This window comes from Nyctibius grandis, chromosome Z, assembly GCF_013368605.1.
Source record: "Nyctibius grandis isolate bNycGra1 chromosome Z, bNycGra1.pri, whole genome shotgun sequence".
Lineage (NCBI taxonomy): Eukaryota > Metazoa > Chordata > Aves > Nyctibiiformes > Nyctibiidae > Nyctibius > Nyctibius grandis.
The window spans coordinates 99,146,534-99,166,014 of record NC_090695.1 but is presented as its reverse complement, the minus strand read 5'-3'; the positions used below and the strand labels follow the sequence as shown (position 1 = coordinate 99,166,014).

Here is a 19,481-nt window from a genome sequence, read left to right as displayed (position 1 = left end):
GCTTGGAGCAACCTGGTCTGGTGGAAGGTGTCCCTGCCCGTGACAATGGGGTTGGAATTAGGTGATCTTTAAGGTCCCTCCCAACCCAAACCATTCTATGATTCTATGATATCTAATACTGTCATCACCTGCACAATTGTGCACTTTTCTCATACTCCTCCTTCCGCATGTAGAGGATTTAACTAGACATGTAAAAAGGGAAAAAAGCTTTCTGCCTTATTAAATTTTTCCTTTATACAAGAAGCACCCTTTCCTATTCAGGGCATACTTAAAATATTAAATAGAACAGGTAACAAAGTAATTTTGTTATTTCAGATTTCTGATTTCAGCAGATCAGATTTGATGTTTCACATTAACGAACATGGGACTAACACTTACATTCATCACAATAACTGTTTCCACAGCAGGGAATAACAACTGCATCAGTCATTATATCTTTACAAATGAGACACAACAACTCATCTGGAATAGGATCATCTTCTTCCGAGGAGGAGGACGGGTCATCTGGTAAAAAGGGAGGCTTTTCCTTCTTTCCTATAGCATAAGCTTCCCTGGAGGTGGGGTGGGGAAGGAAAAAGAAAAAAGTTACAGATGGGTAAAGGAAAACTTTTCCAAGCTTTGGATTTTATCCAGGGAAGACATCAGATGGAATTCTTTTCACTCCACATTAGCCTTCTAAAACACAGGCATTTAGTTTAAACTACTTTTCTAGAGCCACAACACTAGGGGGGGTGGGGGCGGAACAATTTTCCCTCTGCAGAACTCTCCCATTCATTGGGCCAACCAAGAAATCAGCTCAGACTAGAAAAGTATTTTTTTTGACAGCTAGAAATCAGGTGAAATAAATCCCACCTTTCCTTTGCCAGAGGGTACATGTAAATTGCAGGCTCGGGCTAAAGTTAGTCTCCAAGTAATTACATTTTATAAATGACAGAAGTCTATGTTAACACTTTCTACAAAAGGAGATCCATGACTGAAAAACAGAAGTGCTACCAAGTGCATTTTAAAACAGCCGCTCTTGTCAGCACATAGGAGTATTTTCTTAGTCTACAGCAACAGAACTTCAGTCTGTTTCACACACAGGATGTGACAGAAGTCAGAGGGGGAGGGAATCACAGTACTGTTTTGCAGAAATACACATTCTTAGCGTACCACAAGTTTATCCAACTTCCAGGGGCATGAACAGTCGGACCACCCTATTTTAGTACTAGAGAGCATCACAGATTTTAAGGTTAAGATACAACGACAATGCTTCCTCCCCCGTCACTACAGATGCTGGCCAACTTGGTTGCAGTGTCACTCAGAGATTTACACGTGGTTTCTCTCGTTCACTTTTTGGTCAGTCCAATCAATTCCATACTTACGCATCAATAGTTGGTATCGCATATTTTCCAGTGTTGGTCAACATAGCACCCTTTGTATTGGGATCTTTCACCTCCATCATGAAACTCCTTGGAATTCCTGTGCTCTTTTTAATTCTGGGAACAGACTCAAAATTTTTGTCCTGTTGAGAAAAGAAACAGAGACATATCTTAAGACCCACACTTAAACTGAGATTTCAATGATTATTTTAAGCAGCAAAAGCCTTTAATCCTCTCCTCCTACTTAGTGTTAAGAGTTGCTTGACTAAAATACTTATTTCCCTAAATTAATATAGCCAGAATGTTCCAAAGGCTTGAGCAGTGTTTTGAAGTCAATCAACATTCTTTGGCTTAGCTTCAGGTTCCTTAAGGGTGAAACATCCCTCAGCTCACCATCCACTCAGAGAAGAGACACAAACCTGCTCCTCCTCCAAAGAGCAGTTCAGAGCGAGAGCTTATTTCAGTGCTCTCAATCAGTCACTGAAGAAACTTATATCCACCATCTAGATTGAATTCATCTCTCATGCATATACAGTGACTAATGTTAAATGGCATGAATACTCAACAAGACACTCGTGTAATTAAAACACGCAAAAATTCAATAGATGGGGTCAACAGAAACATCTTTTTAGATGAAATACCAAAAACTGTGAACTGTCATTAAAAAGAGAAAGTTTTCCAATAATATTGAAACATATAAAAATATACATGAAAGTTCACAGAGAAAGATCTATAGACATATTTAAGTCCTATAAAAAAATAAAAATGCCTAGAAAAAATAAAATTTCCCATTTGCAATTCCAAGTTTCCCTTGAATTTTGAAAGGCTTTGCAACACTGCCATATAACCTCTGTATTTCATCCCAAGAGAAACAATTCTTAATATGAAAATTCATGTATTTGTTAAGTAACTGCCAAGGTAAAAAAATTAAAAACTAGGTAACGCCACAAGTCTCCACAATCTTACCCCATTTGTTGGGCAGTTCTTTATATAGTGGCCGGGTTTTCCACAACGAAAGCAAGTATATGATGGTGGAGGTGGACCCAAGGGTTTCTTCATGTAACTAAAAGTTTTTGGGAAAAAAAAAAAAGAAAAAGGTATGCACGTGTCTCTTGTTAAAACAAACATCTCTACAATTTTTCTATGATCTTCAAAGAATAGATTTGACATGATCGACACTTACTTGATGGGATCATATTCATGGCCAGACTGTGTCATCATAGCTTTTATTTTATCTTCTTCAGAAGCATTGGCTTCAGCCAGATTGGCAGTCTGTTTAACAGGTAATTATGCGACACACACATTAGAAACACATTTAAGCCCACACAACCAAAGACAACACCACTCATCCAATCCTGTAAAGAGCAGCACAGCACTAGCTGAGGCTGCATGAAAACAGCTGCTTATATAAAACACATTTGTCCTGAAGATGTTCTGGGGAGTCCTTACGCCATGACATGATGTTTCTGTCCCTGTTCACCTCCTTGAAAACAGCATTCTTGGGCACTCAAAACCTTAGGCTCTGTTTGTACCTTACATAAAGACTGGTGCAACCGATCCAATTTTCTTCAAAGTGGACTGAAGCTATGTGTAGAAAAAATCATACTATCCAGTATTTTTAAACTCATTTTTAAGCTCCAGACTGTTTGAAGGAGAAGATAGCCACTGTACATTTGAGAAATATGTATGCAAGTATCATTATTTACATTTGCAGCATTAAAAGGACACACAAGAGCTGGTGAAGTTGGTTTTGCTTGCTGAAAAATTCAGCTTCAGACACAGAACCATTAAAAGGAATCAAGATTTTCAGAATCCCTCAGCAAGACAGATTCTTTTCAGCAGAAATTTGACCATCATGTGCTGTAGGCAGTCCAGACTGCACGTTCCCCCCGCTACTAACTTCTTCATACTGATTTACCTACAATAAGCAAAACCTGCCGTTTTTTCCAGTTGACTGTGTCCTTTTAACACACAAATTGTAACATAAACCTTATGCAGAACTAGATCTTCAAATTACTGAAGCCAGCTGATTTTTTAAAGTAGTATTTGTTAAAATGTTTTTATTACACACTAGTCCAGATACAAGCAGGGTCTAAGGGAGTGACTGTAAATTATTTGGACCTTCAAGCACCTATCATTCAGATCAATCACTCATGTTTTTGTTTTTATATGCATTCATTCACAAAAGCAACCAACTAGTTTCAACATTTTATTAAATGGTTGTTTCATATACACAGTTTTTTCTCGACAGTAACAGAATCCAGATCGACATCTATGAAATCATTTCCATTAACATTTACAGAAAACTTTACAGATATGTGACTAATTTGTTTGAACCCAAACGGTTTACAAAACACATCCAAAAACCACAAAACATTAGTAGGAATAGACCAAAATTCAAATATGGCATTTAATACAGTGAAATAATAAAACGGAAAACTGTTAACACATTGCCTCCACGCTAAGCCAGTCTGCACTGAAGAGCTTAGAGTAATAACAGTTTTGAGCTGCTTTATGTTCCTGTATTTTTGTCAAATACTTAAATTTTCTCGAAAGTTTAAAAGTGTACACCACTTGGACAGCTTTTCACATTTTAGAGTAAAACTTCACGTGAGTTTACAGAACCAAGGACACGTTTAGGGACAGCACTAATGCAGACCAAGTTCTTTTGGTGGTTATTTTTTTTGTTCCCAAATGTACACAATTTAATTTCTGCAGTGAGAGAGGGAAGAAGTTACCAATGGGAAAAGATTTTTCTTTCTAGGGAATGAACTCCAGCATTTATTTTCAGAAGAAAGAACTAGCTCCTCTGCATTAGGCCCTGCCTTCTCTAATCTTTGTGACATTAAAGACGAGTAATTTAATTGGCTAGCACTGTGCCTTTTCACAAGTGCAATCACTAGTGCTTTCCCAGAGTCACACATTGCTGAGCAAAAAATGAAAGCAGTTCCATAGCAAAACATGGCATTACAACAGCTTCAGAAGGTCACATCTGCCAATATGCCACACATACACATTGGTATATTCCTATAAACAATTAGTTACATTTACACAATTTACACAGTCTGTGTTCAAACAAATTAGATTGTGCTGTCCAGTGTATATATACTACAATTTACGGAGTTGTGCAGCATTCAAAGAATGGATCTGTAACTATAATGACTAGAAATTCCAAAATAGCCATGCAATGTCCATGGTACAGAAACGCTTCTATTTTGGCTGTTGCAAACCCCCCTGAAATGTCCATAACTTACAGCCAATTAAATTCTTCTGTAAAAATTGTGTTAGTTTCCAACGCAAAAATTAACGAAACGTATGACAAACGGTAAACAGCTTCTGAGGTGCTTCTTCTTTGTGTCTTGAAGATGAGTAATACTGCAACATTATGTTGAGGCTGATAAGGTACTCCCCTTCTATCTTCCCAAACTGGGAACTACTCTTTACAGGATAGTATCAAAATATACACACATTTTAAAGTTAAGATAAATACTTTAAATTATTAAAAATTAAAGGTTTGTTCAAATTACAACAGTTATCCAGCTATAGATCACAGTGTAAGATTTAAAAATATGAAGCAAACTTTTAAAAAAAATATTTGACAAGAATATATATATACCTTAGTAAGCTGGGCCAGAGAAATAGATGCAGAAGAGTCATCAATCTGTTCACAAAAAATTAAACACATATTCAAGTTCTACAATCAAAACACAGCAATAGTTAACCTCTACTGTAGTCTGAAAGTCTGTACTATATCCTACGAGTGTGACTGAAAGAAGCATTTCCAATCTAGCGTAACTTGTATTTGTTCAAAACAAAGTCCAAACTTATGACAGCGTAAGAGTGCCTATGTGGTTAATGAGAAGAAACCAAAACAACCAAACCCACTTGAGACCAACTTATTGCTCCAGAATAGCTCAGAGAGGGACCCCCCTCAAATGCTCACAACTGCTTAAAAGTTGAAGGGGCAAGGAAGCTGTCAATTTGCAGCTAAAAAGGATTTAAAAAAAAATATTTAAGTTTATCTGAGAAGAAATCATAACTACAGGAAACTAATTTACAAACTGCACTGAAAATAGATCAGTTAATGTCTCAGGTTTTATAAATACACACGGTCATGCTGCTATGAACACAGCAGCTGCCTGTCACAACAAAGCACAGGCGTACCAGCCCTGAGTCCTGAACTCTGCCCCTCCTGCAGGAAGTTTAAAAATGCCAAACTCACAAAACCCAAATAAAAACACCAATTGAAAACATCAGCAACAAAAGTAACCCACCACTTTGTCCAGACAAAATAAACTGCTCAAATTATTGAAATAAAGGTGTTTACCATGACAGAGTAGCCTATAAAAATTGAGAAAAGCAATTTCTCATATTTTATTAGACCACAGGCCACACTATCAAAATTAGTTTGGGAAGTGTGAGAATTTAATATTTTCCTTGCTATCAGACTAAAACTAATTTTTAATGATGATGAAAACATGAATTCAGAGCACAATCCTGTAATTTTTTTCTCCAATGCAACCACTCTCCTCTCTCCCAGATACCTACTGAAACAGTTTGCAGGAACGAAGTCCTCAGCCCACTGGGCAGTAACGGGCTGCAGTGGTTACTGAGAACTAGTACTGACACACATTTTTTCCACAAGTAAAAAGGACAACTCTTAGCTTGTTTCTTTTCCAGAGTATTGAATTATATTATGCCACGAGCAGCAGTTAAGCTGACTCTAGTAAAACATTATCAGAAAGACATTTGAATCACTGCTTATTATGTCTTAAGTTGCTCAAAAACATTTCACAATGTAAACCAAACAACTCTCCTCAAGAGGTCACTAAATTGATCAGGAGAGAGATTAAAACCCTTCCTTGGAAAACGCTCTTGTCCTTTGTTACCTAATGGGGTGCAAGAATTCAAGGCAGTCGTTTTAGCAGACTCTGGGGGAAAAAATACCTACATGCAGAACTTGGTTCCTCACTCCAGTCAATCATGCCTTCTCTCTATGTTTAGGAAAGCACACACAACATCAGTCTATACCAACTAAAAAGTTCTAGAACACTTGCCTTTGGAGTGGAACACCCAGATCTGGAAAAAGAGACCTTCCTTCCACTGCAAGTCTTACCAGAACATTCAACTTTCCTTTTCAGAACACTTGGTACCTAGTTCTGTTTAAAAGGAAGTCTGATCAAGGGTTTTGAAGCTTTGTGCCCCATATGCCACTCTTTCACATGTGGAAAAACAGGCTTATGTTCTCTCATGGCAGGCACAACCACGATCATTTTGTGGTTTTTCAGAAGGAAATGCTGGAGTCTAGCATTGAACAGTCTAGTATTGACCAGGAACTGCAACGTAACAGTTCATAAGCTATTAACTAGTTCTTGTATTTTTTTAGGAAGCAATTATTATATGGCCTGCAGGACACAGTCTATAATTTCTTACAGGAGGTGACAGCACTCCTTTCCACTAAACAGCTATCAAAAGCAGCAGATAGATCATTAATGTACTATTTAGTATGTCTGCCCAATGGCCATCTTCCAATGATCCTACATTCTTGTGTCGTTTTGTTCCCTTTCAATTTTTACTGAAGTATTTCCTGCCAGTCACTCTAATCAGTCAAGCAGAAACATCTCCATGAAACTAATAATAATCCTAAAATAATACTGCAGAAGAATTAAAAACAAAAAAACCCCAAAACCCAGAATCAACAGTCAATATATTAACTCCCACTTCATGCAGAAGACTACACAGGAACTAACATAAAGCAAGTCAGAAAGGGGATGGAAAATAGGAGGAAAAGGCTCATCTCACTGCCAGAGTGCTACATTTAAATTACAGTGATTTCCTAAAACCTGACAGTTTGGCCAAACAAAAAATTCAGCCAGGAAGGATCACAGTTGTACTTGTCAGCGTTAAAACAATGGGCATGACTGTGGCCTCTAAGGACATGTATCAAGTAGAGATCCTTGCGGTTACTGAAATAGTAATAGTAAACCAAAAAGGATCCACTTTCTTGCTTTCGCTGTAGTAGCAGCAGGACAGCAGCACAAATTTGGAAGTGTAGAATGACAGCTAATATAGAGCAAGACAGGGACGAAATATTCGAAGTAGAAGCTTTTGTGCATCCTTTTAAAAAAAATCTTAACTCATTTTAATTTTGCTGCTTTATTGTCCAACAATAATTGGCAAGCTTTCCAGTGATTTATTCTTACCACACTAAGATCCAGGTTCTGCTCTGAAATACATACAGAAATGTGTATTAAAAACCCAAACAAAACTCCCCCACTTCAGACCAAGACCTGAGTTAGCTTTAAGAACAAAGCTGTCTGTGTCTCCAGCACTAGAAGCACCTGAGGCCGCAGTGCTCCTACAGTGAGAGAGAGGACTCGTGAAGAGAGATGCAAGGCTTCCACCCTCCCTGTGGCTACCCACAACCCAGATCAGGTACAGTCAGAGCAAACAAGAAAGGAATGGTTTTGCTTTGCCTTTCATTTACTTTAATCAGTTCTAACTAACACTAGGCCTTCCCTCCCACTCAAGGATTTCTCCTTTTTTTTTTTCCTTTTTTTCTTTTTTGAGACATCTATGTTAGCTTATGGTAAGATGCTACTTAGAAATGTAATACAGACATGCCAGGGAACACACAAGGCTAAAAGAATGTTAACTTTATTTATGAACATGTGATTTGTGTTTATACACATGCTAGTAAACAAAAAGAAAAATTACTGTTTTCAAGAAATAAAAACCCATCTGAATTAGATCAAATACTATAAACGTGGTTTACATAAATGCATTACATTAACTACTAGGGTCACTGGGCCAGTTTAACTAACTCAAACTCACAATGAGAGACATTCATGTCCAAAAAGGAATTCGAACCAATCAGTGACAGAATTACAGATGTCAGATTTAGACTTGGTGTTTTTAGACCTACATACAAAAAGTTTTCAATTTTAAGTTGATTGTACACCATTCCACAGGAATCAGAGGCTGTATTCTTCACAGAACACAGACCCAGAGTTCGTGAATTTCTAGATTAAGTTATCCTAACAGCTTATCAAGTGATCAGATCCAATGATCCAGGGTTAGTGTAATGCCTCACACCATTCTAGTGAAGAAAAAGCAGTTATACTTAAAATAAAGATGAAAAATAAAAAACACCACATAGTAATTTTTATACTAGAAGGACTATTTTGAAATGCGTAGTTACACATTGCACTCGACCCAAGTGGCAAATCAAGATCAGAAGAAAAATGCTGCCCCTTTTCCAAATGTAAATTCAAAGTGGTGGTATACTAAAGAAAGGCTTAACCTTTGGGAAATTAAAGCAGCATCCAACCTTGAAGTCACTCAGATCCAAAAATGTACTGCAGGCAGAAGAAAAATGATAGGGATTTTACCCACCAATGCACCAGGGTCTACTAACCTTCTGCCAAACTTTGTACACTGGGTTTGAGATATTTTCATTTGCAGACAAACTATTAAGCTAAACTGCTTCATCGGGTCAAGTGGAAAGATCAAATGCAGAACTTTAGAATACCACTTTGTGTAGCAATATTTAAATTCATGGCAATCTATTAACGACATTTATGTACTCAGAGGGGCCCAAACAGTATCGCTTCAAATACACAGTTTGAGGAACAAACACCCAAGTATTTAAGGACACGAAAAGGAATCATTCAGCTGCACAGAACCGTCCCCAAAACGTATGGAATATGTTGGTTTTGGTATTTGTTTGAACCCCCAAGTCAGAAGTAAGAAACAGTACCAAGTTTAACAATAATGGCTTCTCAGTGGTTTTTGATAACGTTTTCAAAAACCATTAGGTAAAAAAAGTATTTAAAAACAAAAGCTAAGTGATACAATGTGAAAATGGCAAAAAATACACTCCAAACAATTTTTATTCCAAGAAACAAAAAGCACACAACAACCTATACAAACATACATATTACTAGCTATAGACAGACAGATGCAGAACATGGCACCATGTTCAATTGTGCAAACCTTGAATCTACATGATCTGAAAACGATCATACATTATCTGTACAACACAAAGTCATACAGGAAATATTCTAGCGCGTTCAGCAGGAAATACAATGCATCACTAGGCACAAATACCAATATTCACATTAGAACTGTGCAAATGATGGCATTACTCAGTTTTTACTATGCTGAATCAAATACATTATATTTACAACATATACTATGTTTTACCGGAAAATATATTAAGTTAATGTTTGGAAAATTAATAAAAGGCTGCATCGTTTAGAATTAAGTGCAGTGTGTAGAAAAAAGTGTGAGATTGTGTTTTTACATACTGCTTTTGATGTTCCACTCACTGGCTCGGTTCGACTTCTAGAAGAAGAAATAAAGGTGATCAGAACTTAAAATAAAGGACTTGTACCCAACATAAAGCAGTGAAAACAGATTATGCTCCAATAGTCTAGTGAATGTGGAAATTTAGTCATATATATAAACTGTTCTATCAGTACATTCAGTACAACCAAAAAAAAACCCCAAAATCACATTTCTGCTTTGTCACAAATTACTCTCAGATTTATAGAACGCAACAGTGCAACAGGAAGTCCTCAAACATTCTGTCTCTATGCAATTAACAAAAATATTGAGCCCGTACCACAGTTGTGTGTTCTTAAATAATTAACCACCTAAATATGAGGGCAACTTTAGCCTATCTGTATATCCCCAGTATTACAAACAGGTACTAGATACAGTACTTTAATTTCTAAGAACAGTGATAGTCTAGATGCTTTGAAGTGCAAGTTTACTTAAGTGAAAAAAATCAGTCATCTGACAGAGGAATAACAACAATGTCAGCAGCAGAGTCTTTAGAACAGTGTTTCTCTGTGGAAGCCCAAGCACTGTGTTCAGATATCTACCATATTTAGCCATGAAAGTGCCAAAATACTAAACGTGTCACATATGCTATATTGACTAAAAATAGTAGTAGAAATGTCACCTGAAAGCAGTTTCTACGATTTTGTGCGATTTAGGAGTCCTGTGACAGAAAAAAAGGTCTTAATTGCCAGAATTTTCTTTAAGATAATCTTGAAAATGCTACAGTATTTTAGGAAATATTTTTCACATTTGAAAACTTGCTGAGATTCCACATACTCATGGATCTGTACCTGCATGCTACTCATCATGAATCAGACATGCAACCACTGACACAGCTGACAAACAATTCACACATCATCCAAAGTGTCCCATGAGCAGAGGCAATTCAAAGGCTGCTGTGGAATTTATGCACAAACAGAAAGGCTCCTGCTTCCTGCCACTGCTGGAGTATCACCAGGCTCACAATGACAGCCACGTACCTCCTGAAGATGAGGAAGCACAAGGAAATACTTTAGATTACCACACAATGGTTTCTTCATCCATTTACCTTGAAGAACATACCACAAGGCGAGTAACGCGTTTTTGAACGCGTTATCTCCACCATTACAGCATGCATTCGTCATTCCCAAACATTAACCCCTCTCCCAGTTGTTTCTGCAATGTTTCCAGCTGAAGGAACAGAAAGCTCATCTGCCTGGTTAATTGTCAATGTCAGAACAGCAGTGCCATTCTTTCCTTATCCCCACAGACAGGTATCTATTTGATCTTTGATGCTGGCAGCATCTCTCCTCTCATTTTAGGGCAGCATTACAGTACCAGGAGAGGGTGCCATCCAACCAGAAAAGGAGGAGGCATTGACAAGACAGCACTAACTACACATATTTAAATTAACCCCCCAAACAAGGCCATGTTTATAAGCACAATGCTGTGGCATCCAGAATTACTAGGCAGTGCCTGAAAGCACTGCAACGACTACTGCAGTAACAGGCCCAAAGTTTACATACAGAGCCACATAAATTCAGGGCTTTTTTGCTTGCAAATGCTTCATGGGTACCAGGATGCTGCTGTACTGTTTGTTCGAGACACACTATAACTCATCAGTCTACTTTCTTTAAGGAGAACCAACATTTGAAAGACGTGGCAAAACCACAAGCTAATAATATCTACTCATTGTGGTAGAGAGGTGTATCTTTAAGGCAGCTGGAAAACATGACCATTCCAACACTGCTAATGTAGCTGACAGAGAACTGGTCTGTATGAACACATAAATGACAGCAATCATCCTGTAGTCAGGATTGCATTTGAATAGCTGTAATATTAATCAACACATCCAATTCTCTGTCCTCCATAAATCTTAGGAATACAGAACTAAAACCTGGAGCAGATATAGCAGCTTAGGATAAAAACAGACTTAGATAACAGTAACATTTGGTAACGTGCTAAACTGCCTCCTGAGTTTCAAGTTTGAAAAGGATTAACTATTCCTTCATCGCACTCGCACAAAAGGCAACACACTTTAGGATATTGTTGTTTTTCTTTTGCCTGAAATGGACCCTGTCTTTAGGAAGCTAATAGGAATCACTTATGAATGAAACTTCTTGTTTGCTTGGCTCACCAGCTGGCAACCCTTGGTCTTTCCTCTACAGCTAGTATGTCAAAGCCCAGATTTGGGATGTAATACCTGCCATATCCCACCCCCTCCTCCCCCAAATGCAAGAAACAGACTCTTCTGAGATGGGAACAAATTCTAAGTTTACACTACAATGCCTATCTGTCTTTACTATAAAAGCAAACACATGTAATAAGGAGCCTCTCCACATAGAGGAAACAGGATCTGCAACTTGGGTCTCAGAAAAATCAACCCCAAGAACAAACCCAATAGAATCATCTTAAAAAGTTGCCATTGTTGCAGTTTTAACCCCATGTCCCAACAGGCCTAAAAATGTAAGTCTGCTTTGGGATAGATACATTAAGATCTACCCCATGACAACAAAATTAACTGCAGCTTTAACAAAAAAGATAGAATCTGAATGCCTCTGTAAACTAATATGCATAAAAAAAGTTAACACACTGAAACCCCTAACAACAAACACAATGCTTTATGGATACTCACATAACATACGTTTTGCTGGTAGCTTTAACTCCTCCGATAGGGATTCTTCTAACAATTACTGATGAGTTCTTAGGAATCAGGGCACTATCATCCGTGTATTCTGAAAACAACAGAAATACAGAAAAAAAAATTAGTCAATTCATAAGAATGTATATTAATATGTAATGACATAGCACTTTATAGATATAAAATCAAAATTTTATATGTAACATCATGCTTTTATTGTCTCAACGCACTAACAGTACCTTTCAAGAAATCTTCAGGTTCCATAATCAAACACAAGTAGCAGAATATTTTTCTTTTTAAGTAGTTTGAATGCCAACAGCCTCTGGCCTCTAAGGTCATTCAGCAGGTAGCTCCAGCATGAGAACTCTGTGCCACTGCTGTCATAGCCGTAAACTAAAAACGAGTCACCTGTGCTGCCAGTGCTCAAGACTGGCAGAACACAGAAGAGAGCCCGCCTTCTCTGTGTATTTCTTGCAGCTGTATCCCTCAATAACCACACTTCTCAGCTCCTCAGGGCTTTACATCTAAATGGAAACAAAACTGGCAGTGCTAGAATTTGGATCACAGAAATTCTGGGGGTTTTTTTTTGAGCTTGCTTTCACTAGCAGGGCAGAATTGGCTCAAACTAAAGTGGTACCTCCCCTCTTAAGCTCATCATCATATATCCTGAAACAAACGCCCAGAGCTCTTCTCAAAAGGCAAACCTAACCATCACACAGCCGCCTGTCAAGAAAGGCCTGCACTGGGACTTTGTGATGGAGAAGGAGCTCTAACAGTGCTGAGGCCCAGACAAACAACTGTAGGATGATGCCAGCTGCAGTTCTAGAAGCCCAAAGCAGCTGTTTCTACCTGCTGAACAGAGTCAGAGTATTCCTTCTGGTCCAGATCACAAACCACTGGACTGGGATTTCAGAGATACAGGATAAGCAACAGTGGCCCCAGAAAAAGGCAGGAGTTTGCTATGCCTGTGCCGAACAGAGCATTGTGGTAGTTCTGTAGAAGGTTACAAGTGGCAGCACCTCTCCTACAAAGAGACTCTCTGTATGAGGACAGCAACCAATGCATTGATTCACAAATCATGCAAGCCTGCAGAGGTCAATTTGAACGTACACAACAGGTGTATGATGTAAAAGGTTAAGTCCCCTTTTAGTATTTTGTGACAATTCATTGACCATTATATGAGGAGCATTAACACCTGCCTTCTGCATAGCCTCTCCTTGCATGTATATAGACATCTGCTTGTTTTCAGTCTGCTTGTTAAGCGCACAGTGAAGACAGCTCCAGCCATCTAATAACAGCCTGATATAAAAATTAATTCACCTTAAAAGTCATCTACAACAGGTATATCATCATTTCTTGAATGAGCTAGTTCAGTAGGCCAACCAGTTCATGCCTTTCATCTGCATTATCATCATACAGTACTGTGCTCTGACAGAGCACCTATATTGCTCTGAAAGGCTGAGTCAATAAAATCTACCATACCTTCAATCGTTAATCAGATTACCCAGACCGCACGATGCCTTGATGTCTTATTGGCACTGCTTGCCGTTTCAGAGTGTGACTGGGAAAGGGAAAGCAATGCTGGAGACAACGTGGGAATGACCCAAACTGAGCCTGCCCCAAGCACCTGGCCAAGGGACACTAACTGAGCTGGCAGCACACCCCCAGGAGGTCCCAAACCTGCTGGTGACAGAGTCAGAGCAGCTGACCCCCCGTCAGGCAGTGTGTGAGCTCCACGGTAACATCACGGTTTTTGAATGGCTACGTGACTTACCCTCAACTCAACCAGGGAAACAGGGAACTCCATCTCCTTTCTCAAAGCTCTACATAATCAAGCTGCCTGGCAGCCCAAGAATTCATTGCACTCTGAGGTGTAACCACAGCAATCCCCCATCCCAGCACTGCAACACAAAATGGCATGGTGAAGGGCAAGGTTTAAAAGTTGCTTAAATGTCCTCTCTCAAATGCTACGTTTGCACAGTGTTGAAGACATCCCAGCAGACAGACAGACATCGGCTGTAAGGCCAGATGATTTCATTCAGAGCTAGCAGTTTGCTCTGAAGAGATCACATCGTGGCATTACTAAAGCTGTCAAGTGCAGGCTGCAACGCTGAACTCAAGCAAGTTCTGAGTTCAAGAGGCAGTCTTGTAAGAGCACTATTCTTCCTTAAAACTATTCATCTAAGACCAGTTCAGAGTCCTATTTCTGTTGTGGGGTTTTGTGGGTTTTTTTTTTGTATTTTGCCTGATAAGCAGAATCGCACATTCTTCAAGTGTTTTGAGTCAGAATGTCACAGGGTAGGAAAGAGCACTCCAGAAACCTGAGTACTGGAGTTTGCAGTTCTTCCACAATGTTGCGAGAACAGCTATTATAAAAGACAAGTCAAGAAATTCAGACCAAATTAAAAGGAGCCAAGTTTAAATGCATCATTCTTAAGCACAGGCTTTTTGAAGGGAATTCTGCCTTTATATAACATGCCTCTATAGTAAGCATGGGAGAGGACAACCCCCCCCCCTTTTAAAACAGGTCCCAACTATCCATTTTGCCTTCTCAGCATCTTAAAAAGAGTCCACCACATCATTTTTTTCCACTGATGTTTAAAATCCTGTTTACTTTTAGCTTTTATTAGCATTACTTCTATTACTAGACTCCCATTATGAACAGTAACTGAGCTGTAAAAGGTTGGAGTACTCAGAAAAATCTGAACAAGGAGGCCATCTTCACTCCAGGGTCACTTTGTTCTTTCCCAGATCATTTCAGGACTCCTGCACAGATATAGTTTTAAAAAACCAGTACTTTCTGTCCAGGTGTAAGAATTCCAATGATCCCATTTAGGCAGAATATCCTGGTCTAGTTTTTTCCTTTCTCTTCTGAAGGTGAGTTTAAGCATCTACATCTCATTAATAAAAACTAAAATTCACAGTTACACGTATAAACCAAAAATTTGGCATACACATATACTGCACTGAAACGTACACTCTAGCTTTGCTCTGAAAACCAGTGGGGGATTTTTGTGTTTTCACACGGAAAGCACCTTTATGAAAACTTCAGTAAGCATCTGTGTCACTAATATATAACTTAAAATTTTACACTCATTTTGCAAAGGTCAAAGAGCCACACAACCTACCTAGAGGAGGATCTTGTCCCTGTTAAACAAGAGAGATGCTCTTTAAAGTATAAAGATACTCCTTCTTTAACTTCACCTTTAGGCAACACCACATTCAACAGAACCTAGCAAAGCAGGTACTTTTTCTTCCCCCGATTCTGATTACGTATGAAAATAAAACAACACACTTTGTAAAACTGGTATTATGTATATTAGAGTAACACTTTATTTGTCATCATAAATTTTTCTTCTAAAACTTTGCTTTCTGTTCTTCACCTGCTGCAAGAGAATACACGTACTTGGCCTCTTTCAAAACGTTTTTTCTTGTTGTTAAAACTCTGGTTTTAAGGCTCCGTTTTACAGACCCAGCTGTTACAGGAGTGAGGTCAGCCCGTTGGCCATTCAGCCTGCTAGCCTTTGTGAAGCTGAAAGTACATTAGCAACTGAAAACAAAATTCAGAGACCCTTTTGTAGCAAAGCCCTTAAAGCAAATTAAACATTTTTCAAAAGCTTTTGATAATTTTATTCACTACTACTAAAAAAATTCAAGACTTCTGAAATGTATCTCTACCTACATATGTCGTGCAACCCAATGGCATCCCTAAGACCCCTAACACTGTGCTGCTAAGTCTCTTCACAGATATTCTCCCCAAAAAATAGTTTAAATACCTGTAGATAAACAGCAATCTTTAGGTCCAACCACTTTAAAGGCTAGGGCTGAAGTGACAGTTACCACAGCAAACATATTATTCTGCTTAAGTTTTAATACACGAAATAGAAAAAGGAAAAAAACCACGGGTATACATTTTAAAGAAAAGACTGTTTGTAAGAATGTCACAGAACCACAGGGAAAAAAAAAAAATCAAAAATTAATGTTTAAGGCATTAAAACCTTTTACAATTATTTTTATTTCTGAAAAGTCACATTCCAAAATCTTTAATCACATTCAAACTCATCAAGATGGCAGATTACCAAACTGAAATATCACCGAAAGTAACACGAAACCATTATCATCTCTGAGAATCAAGTACCATTTATTAGATTTAAAAGAATTTATGACTTCTCTAAGAACATTTCCTACGTATATTCACCATAAATGTCTGCCACAAAACTTCAGTACTGCCCTGACATGGTTAACACGTAGTACCAGGGCAAAAAAAAAAAAAAGTTAGAAATTAATGATGAAATGATGCTCAATAGAATCTGAATGACAGAGTCTTTGGTGTAGAACAGAAGTTCTATTAACAAGAAATTCCAGAGTATAATTTAGATACAGAGAACACTCATGTGCAAGATGGATTTAAAGGGTCTGCACACATCATAACTCACACACTCTTGATCCAAAATGTTGCTAGTGAGCAGTTTCTGCAACGGACACAAAACCAGTTTTCGAATGCAACAGAGTAAAAGAAGCTGAAGACAAAATTAAGTCACCAAACCCACATTTTTCTTCAAATTAGCCATCTGTTCTATTTCTATCACTTTCAGCTTTCTCTGACAGATTTCAAAGAAATCTGGCAAGTTTGTTATTGTAAGATATCCTCCCACATTTCCTTATCATTTTACCTACAAGAATTCCAGGAAACCAAAACTTTTGTAAGCACCACACGTCGCACATCAACCACGTACTCTCCTCCGCCTAGCTCCGCGTCTACCACACACATCTGAAGGCTGTTGTCAGCACGGCAACTCCAACAGAACAGCTCTGCGAGGCCCCCAGCGCAACTCACAGCTACCGACCGCAGCCCAATCGCATTATCGCTTGCCACCCGGCGTAATCCCCGCCGCCGCTGCCCTCCCGGTCCCCCCGCACGCCGCCGGGACGGGCCCCGGGCTGACTCACGCTGCGTGGGGACGAGGCACAATGAGCAGGCCGCGGCAGGGGCTCCGCGCCGCCGCCAGCCGGGCGGGCCCCGCGCCCGCCGCCCCACGCACCTTCTTTGGTCTGGGCGTTGGTGATCTGCAGGTCGCAGTCGGCCGCCTTCAGCTTCTCGCGGCCCATGATCTGGCGCTTGAGGTCGCACAGGGAGATGTGGAGGCCGTCGAAGGTGACCGTATCATAGTTCAGCTTGGAGGAGAACTTGTAATGGACGCACGACATGGTCGGGGCCAGGCGGCGCCTGCTCCGCGATGGCGTCGCGGCCTCCGCGCCGGGGAAGGGCCCACCGAGGGGGCCGGGGCGAGCGGCGCGGGCTGAGCTCGAGCGGGCCGGCGGCGCTCAGAGGCCGCGGCGCTCCGCCATGGCCAGGCCCCGCGGCCTCAGGCAGACAAGGCTGGCGGAGGCCTCAGGGCTCCATCGCGGCGGCGCTGTAAGGCCCCGGCCCCCGCCCCCGCAACGACTCCGGCCCGCGGCCCTCTGCGATCGAGCTAGGCCGCGGCGGCGCCCGCCCGGCTCCTCCTCGCAGCCCGGACGAGCGGGCGGACGACGGGGAGAGGCCCCGCGGCCCCGGCTCGGCCTCCGCGCTCTGTCCCGCACACAGCTCCCAGGCCCGGCCGCGGGCTATGGCGGCGCGGGCGCCCCTGCCTCAGCGCTGCGCCGAGGGGTTTCCCGGCCGCCAACCGCACGGGCCGCCGCGAGCGCCGCACTGCGCAGGCGCAGCGGCGCGCCGCACCCGCGCCTCACGTGACCCAGCGCATTATGGCAAAAGCCCCGCGTCACGTGGGAGCGGCGACCCCGCCCTCTTCATCCTGGCGCCGAGCGCCCCCTAGGGGAGAGCCGTCACCGCTCGTCAGCCCCGGGCCTGGCCCCGCCCCGGGCCGCTGCTGTCCCCGCTGTGCCCCCGGCCTGTCACCGCCCCGTGTCCTGGCCAGAAAGGGTCATTAGCCATTGGAAGGGGCTGCCCAGGGGGGTGGTGGAGTCACCATCTCTGGAGGGGTTTAAGAAAAGCCTGGACATGGCCCTTAGTGCCCTGGTCTAGTTGCCATGGTGGTGTCAGGGCAATGGTTGGACTCGATGAGCCCAGAGGGCTCTTCCAACCTCAGTGATTCTGTGCCCGGTGTCCTGTCACACCCCCAGGCCTGTGGTGTCCCTCCTGTCACCCCCCAGGCCTTCACCACCCAGCGTCACCTCCCGTCAGCCCCTGGGCCTGTGGTGGCTCTCCCACCAGCCCTGGGCCCATCACTGGGAACATCCCCCCTGGCACCACACAAGCTTCAAGGGGCTTCAACCTCCCACCTTTCCTTTGTTTCCTACGTGAGTGAACACACGAAGCAGCAGGTCATTAGGTTCCCGCTTCTGCTCAGAAGGGGCCACACCAAAGCAGTAGTTTGGTCAAGCCCCCCACTGCCAGTCACCCCATCGGAGGGAGAAGGACCCCGCAGCGCAAGACAGATCTTGGGAGCGCGTTGGCACTCGTGAACAGGGCACAGATAACAAAAATGCCAGAACAAAGTAATACTGTTGTATATTTGTGTCTGCATCTCATGAAAACATAAATGTCTGAATTTACAAAGCAATTATGCTACCAACATGCAGCCGAGCATCACCCCAACATCACAGACAGGTCTGACAGGGTGACTGAGAAAACAACTGAGAGCAGATTTCAAATGGACTAAGCATGTTCTCTTTTTCAAGGGGAAGGATGGTTAGTCTGGGTTTGAAACGAGAAAGAAATTAATCAGAACAGGGAACAGAACTTGAGAAGCAGGAATAAGGAAATTAAATGCTGTGTGTAAACAGCAAAATAAACCATGAGGACAGAAAAATCATCATCATCTTATAGTTTTCATTTTGCAGGCAAACCTCCTCAATAGACTTCAGAACAAATTTGTATCAGCAGAGTTTGTGCCAGGTCAGCACGTTGCATCGTGTAGCTCCAGCCCTTTTGATCTGGTATTAGGTGTCCTAAAATGAAAGCAATGGCTGATGAAGCCCAGCCTTGGGGACTGCTCACACAGGCAGGAGATGATGCACCCGAGGTGGCCGATTGCTTTACGCCTCCCAGCTCCCCACAGCGCTGCCCAGCCCAGCCCTGCCCTAGGTCAATCCCCCTCCAGAGTCCAGCAGAACCTGCTTGGTTGCTCCCTCAAGCATTCCAGCCAAAATGG

The 19,481-nt window shown here is 41.3% G+C and overlaps 1 protein-coding gene across 11 annotated transcripts in view; it reads right to left on the bottom strand.

Moving 5' to 3' along the window:
• RBBP6 (RB binding protein 6, ubiquitin ligase) overlaps window positions 1–18,006 on the bottom strand; it is a 28,422-nt gene extending 10,416 nt beyond the window's left edge. For 2 of the 11 annotated variants that reach the window (XM_068423931.1, XM_068423939.1), the window contains exons 1-9: window positions 17,370–18,006; window positions 12,322–12,421; window positions 10,330–10,368; window positions 9,671–9,707; window positions 4,978–5,055; window positions 2,545–2,633; window positions 2,328–2,424; window positions 1,365–1,504; window positions 379–551 (exon numbers count right to left, since the gene is read on the bottom strand). In XM_068423931.1, the coding sequence (XP_068280032.1) occupies window positions 379–551; window positions 1,365–1,504; window positions 2,328–2,424; window positions 2,545–2,633; window positions 4,978–5,055; window positions 9,671–9,707; window positions 10,330–10,368; window positions 12,322–12,421; window positions 17,370–17,535 (919 nt within the window). In that variant the 5' untranslated portion in view covers window positions 17,536–18,006. The remainder of the gene's footprint in view (window positions 1–378; window positions 552–1,364; window positions 1,505–2,327; window positions 2,425–2,544; window positions 2,634–4,977; window positions 5,056–9,670; window positions 9,708–10,329; window positions 10,369–12,321; window positions 12,422–17,369) is intronic. The other 9 variants (XM_068423936.1, XM_068423943.1, XM_068423933.1 and 6 more) reach the window with 8 other exon arrangements.
• Window positions 18,007–19,481: the final 1,475 nt, after the last annotated feature.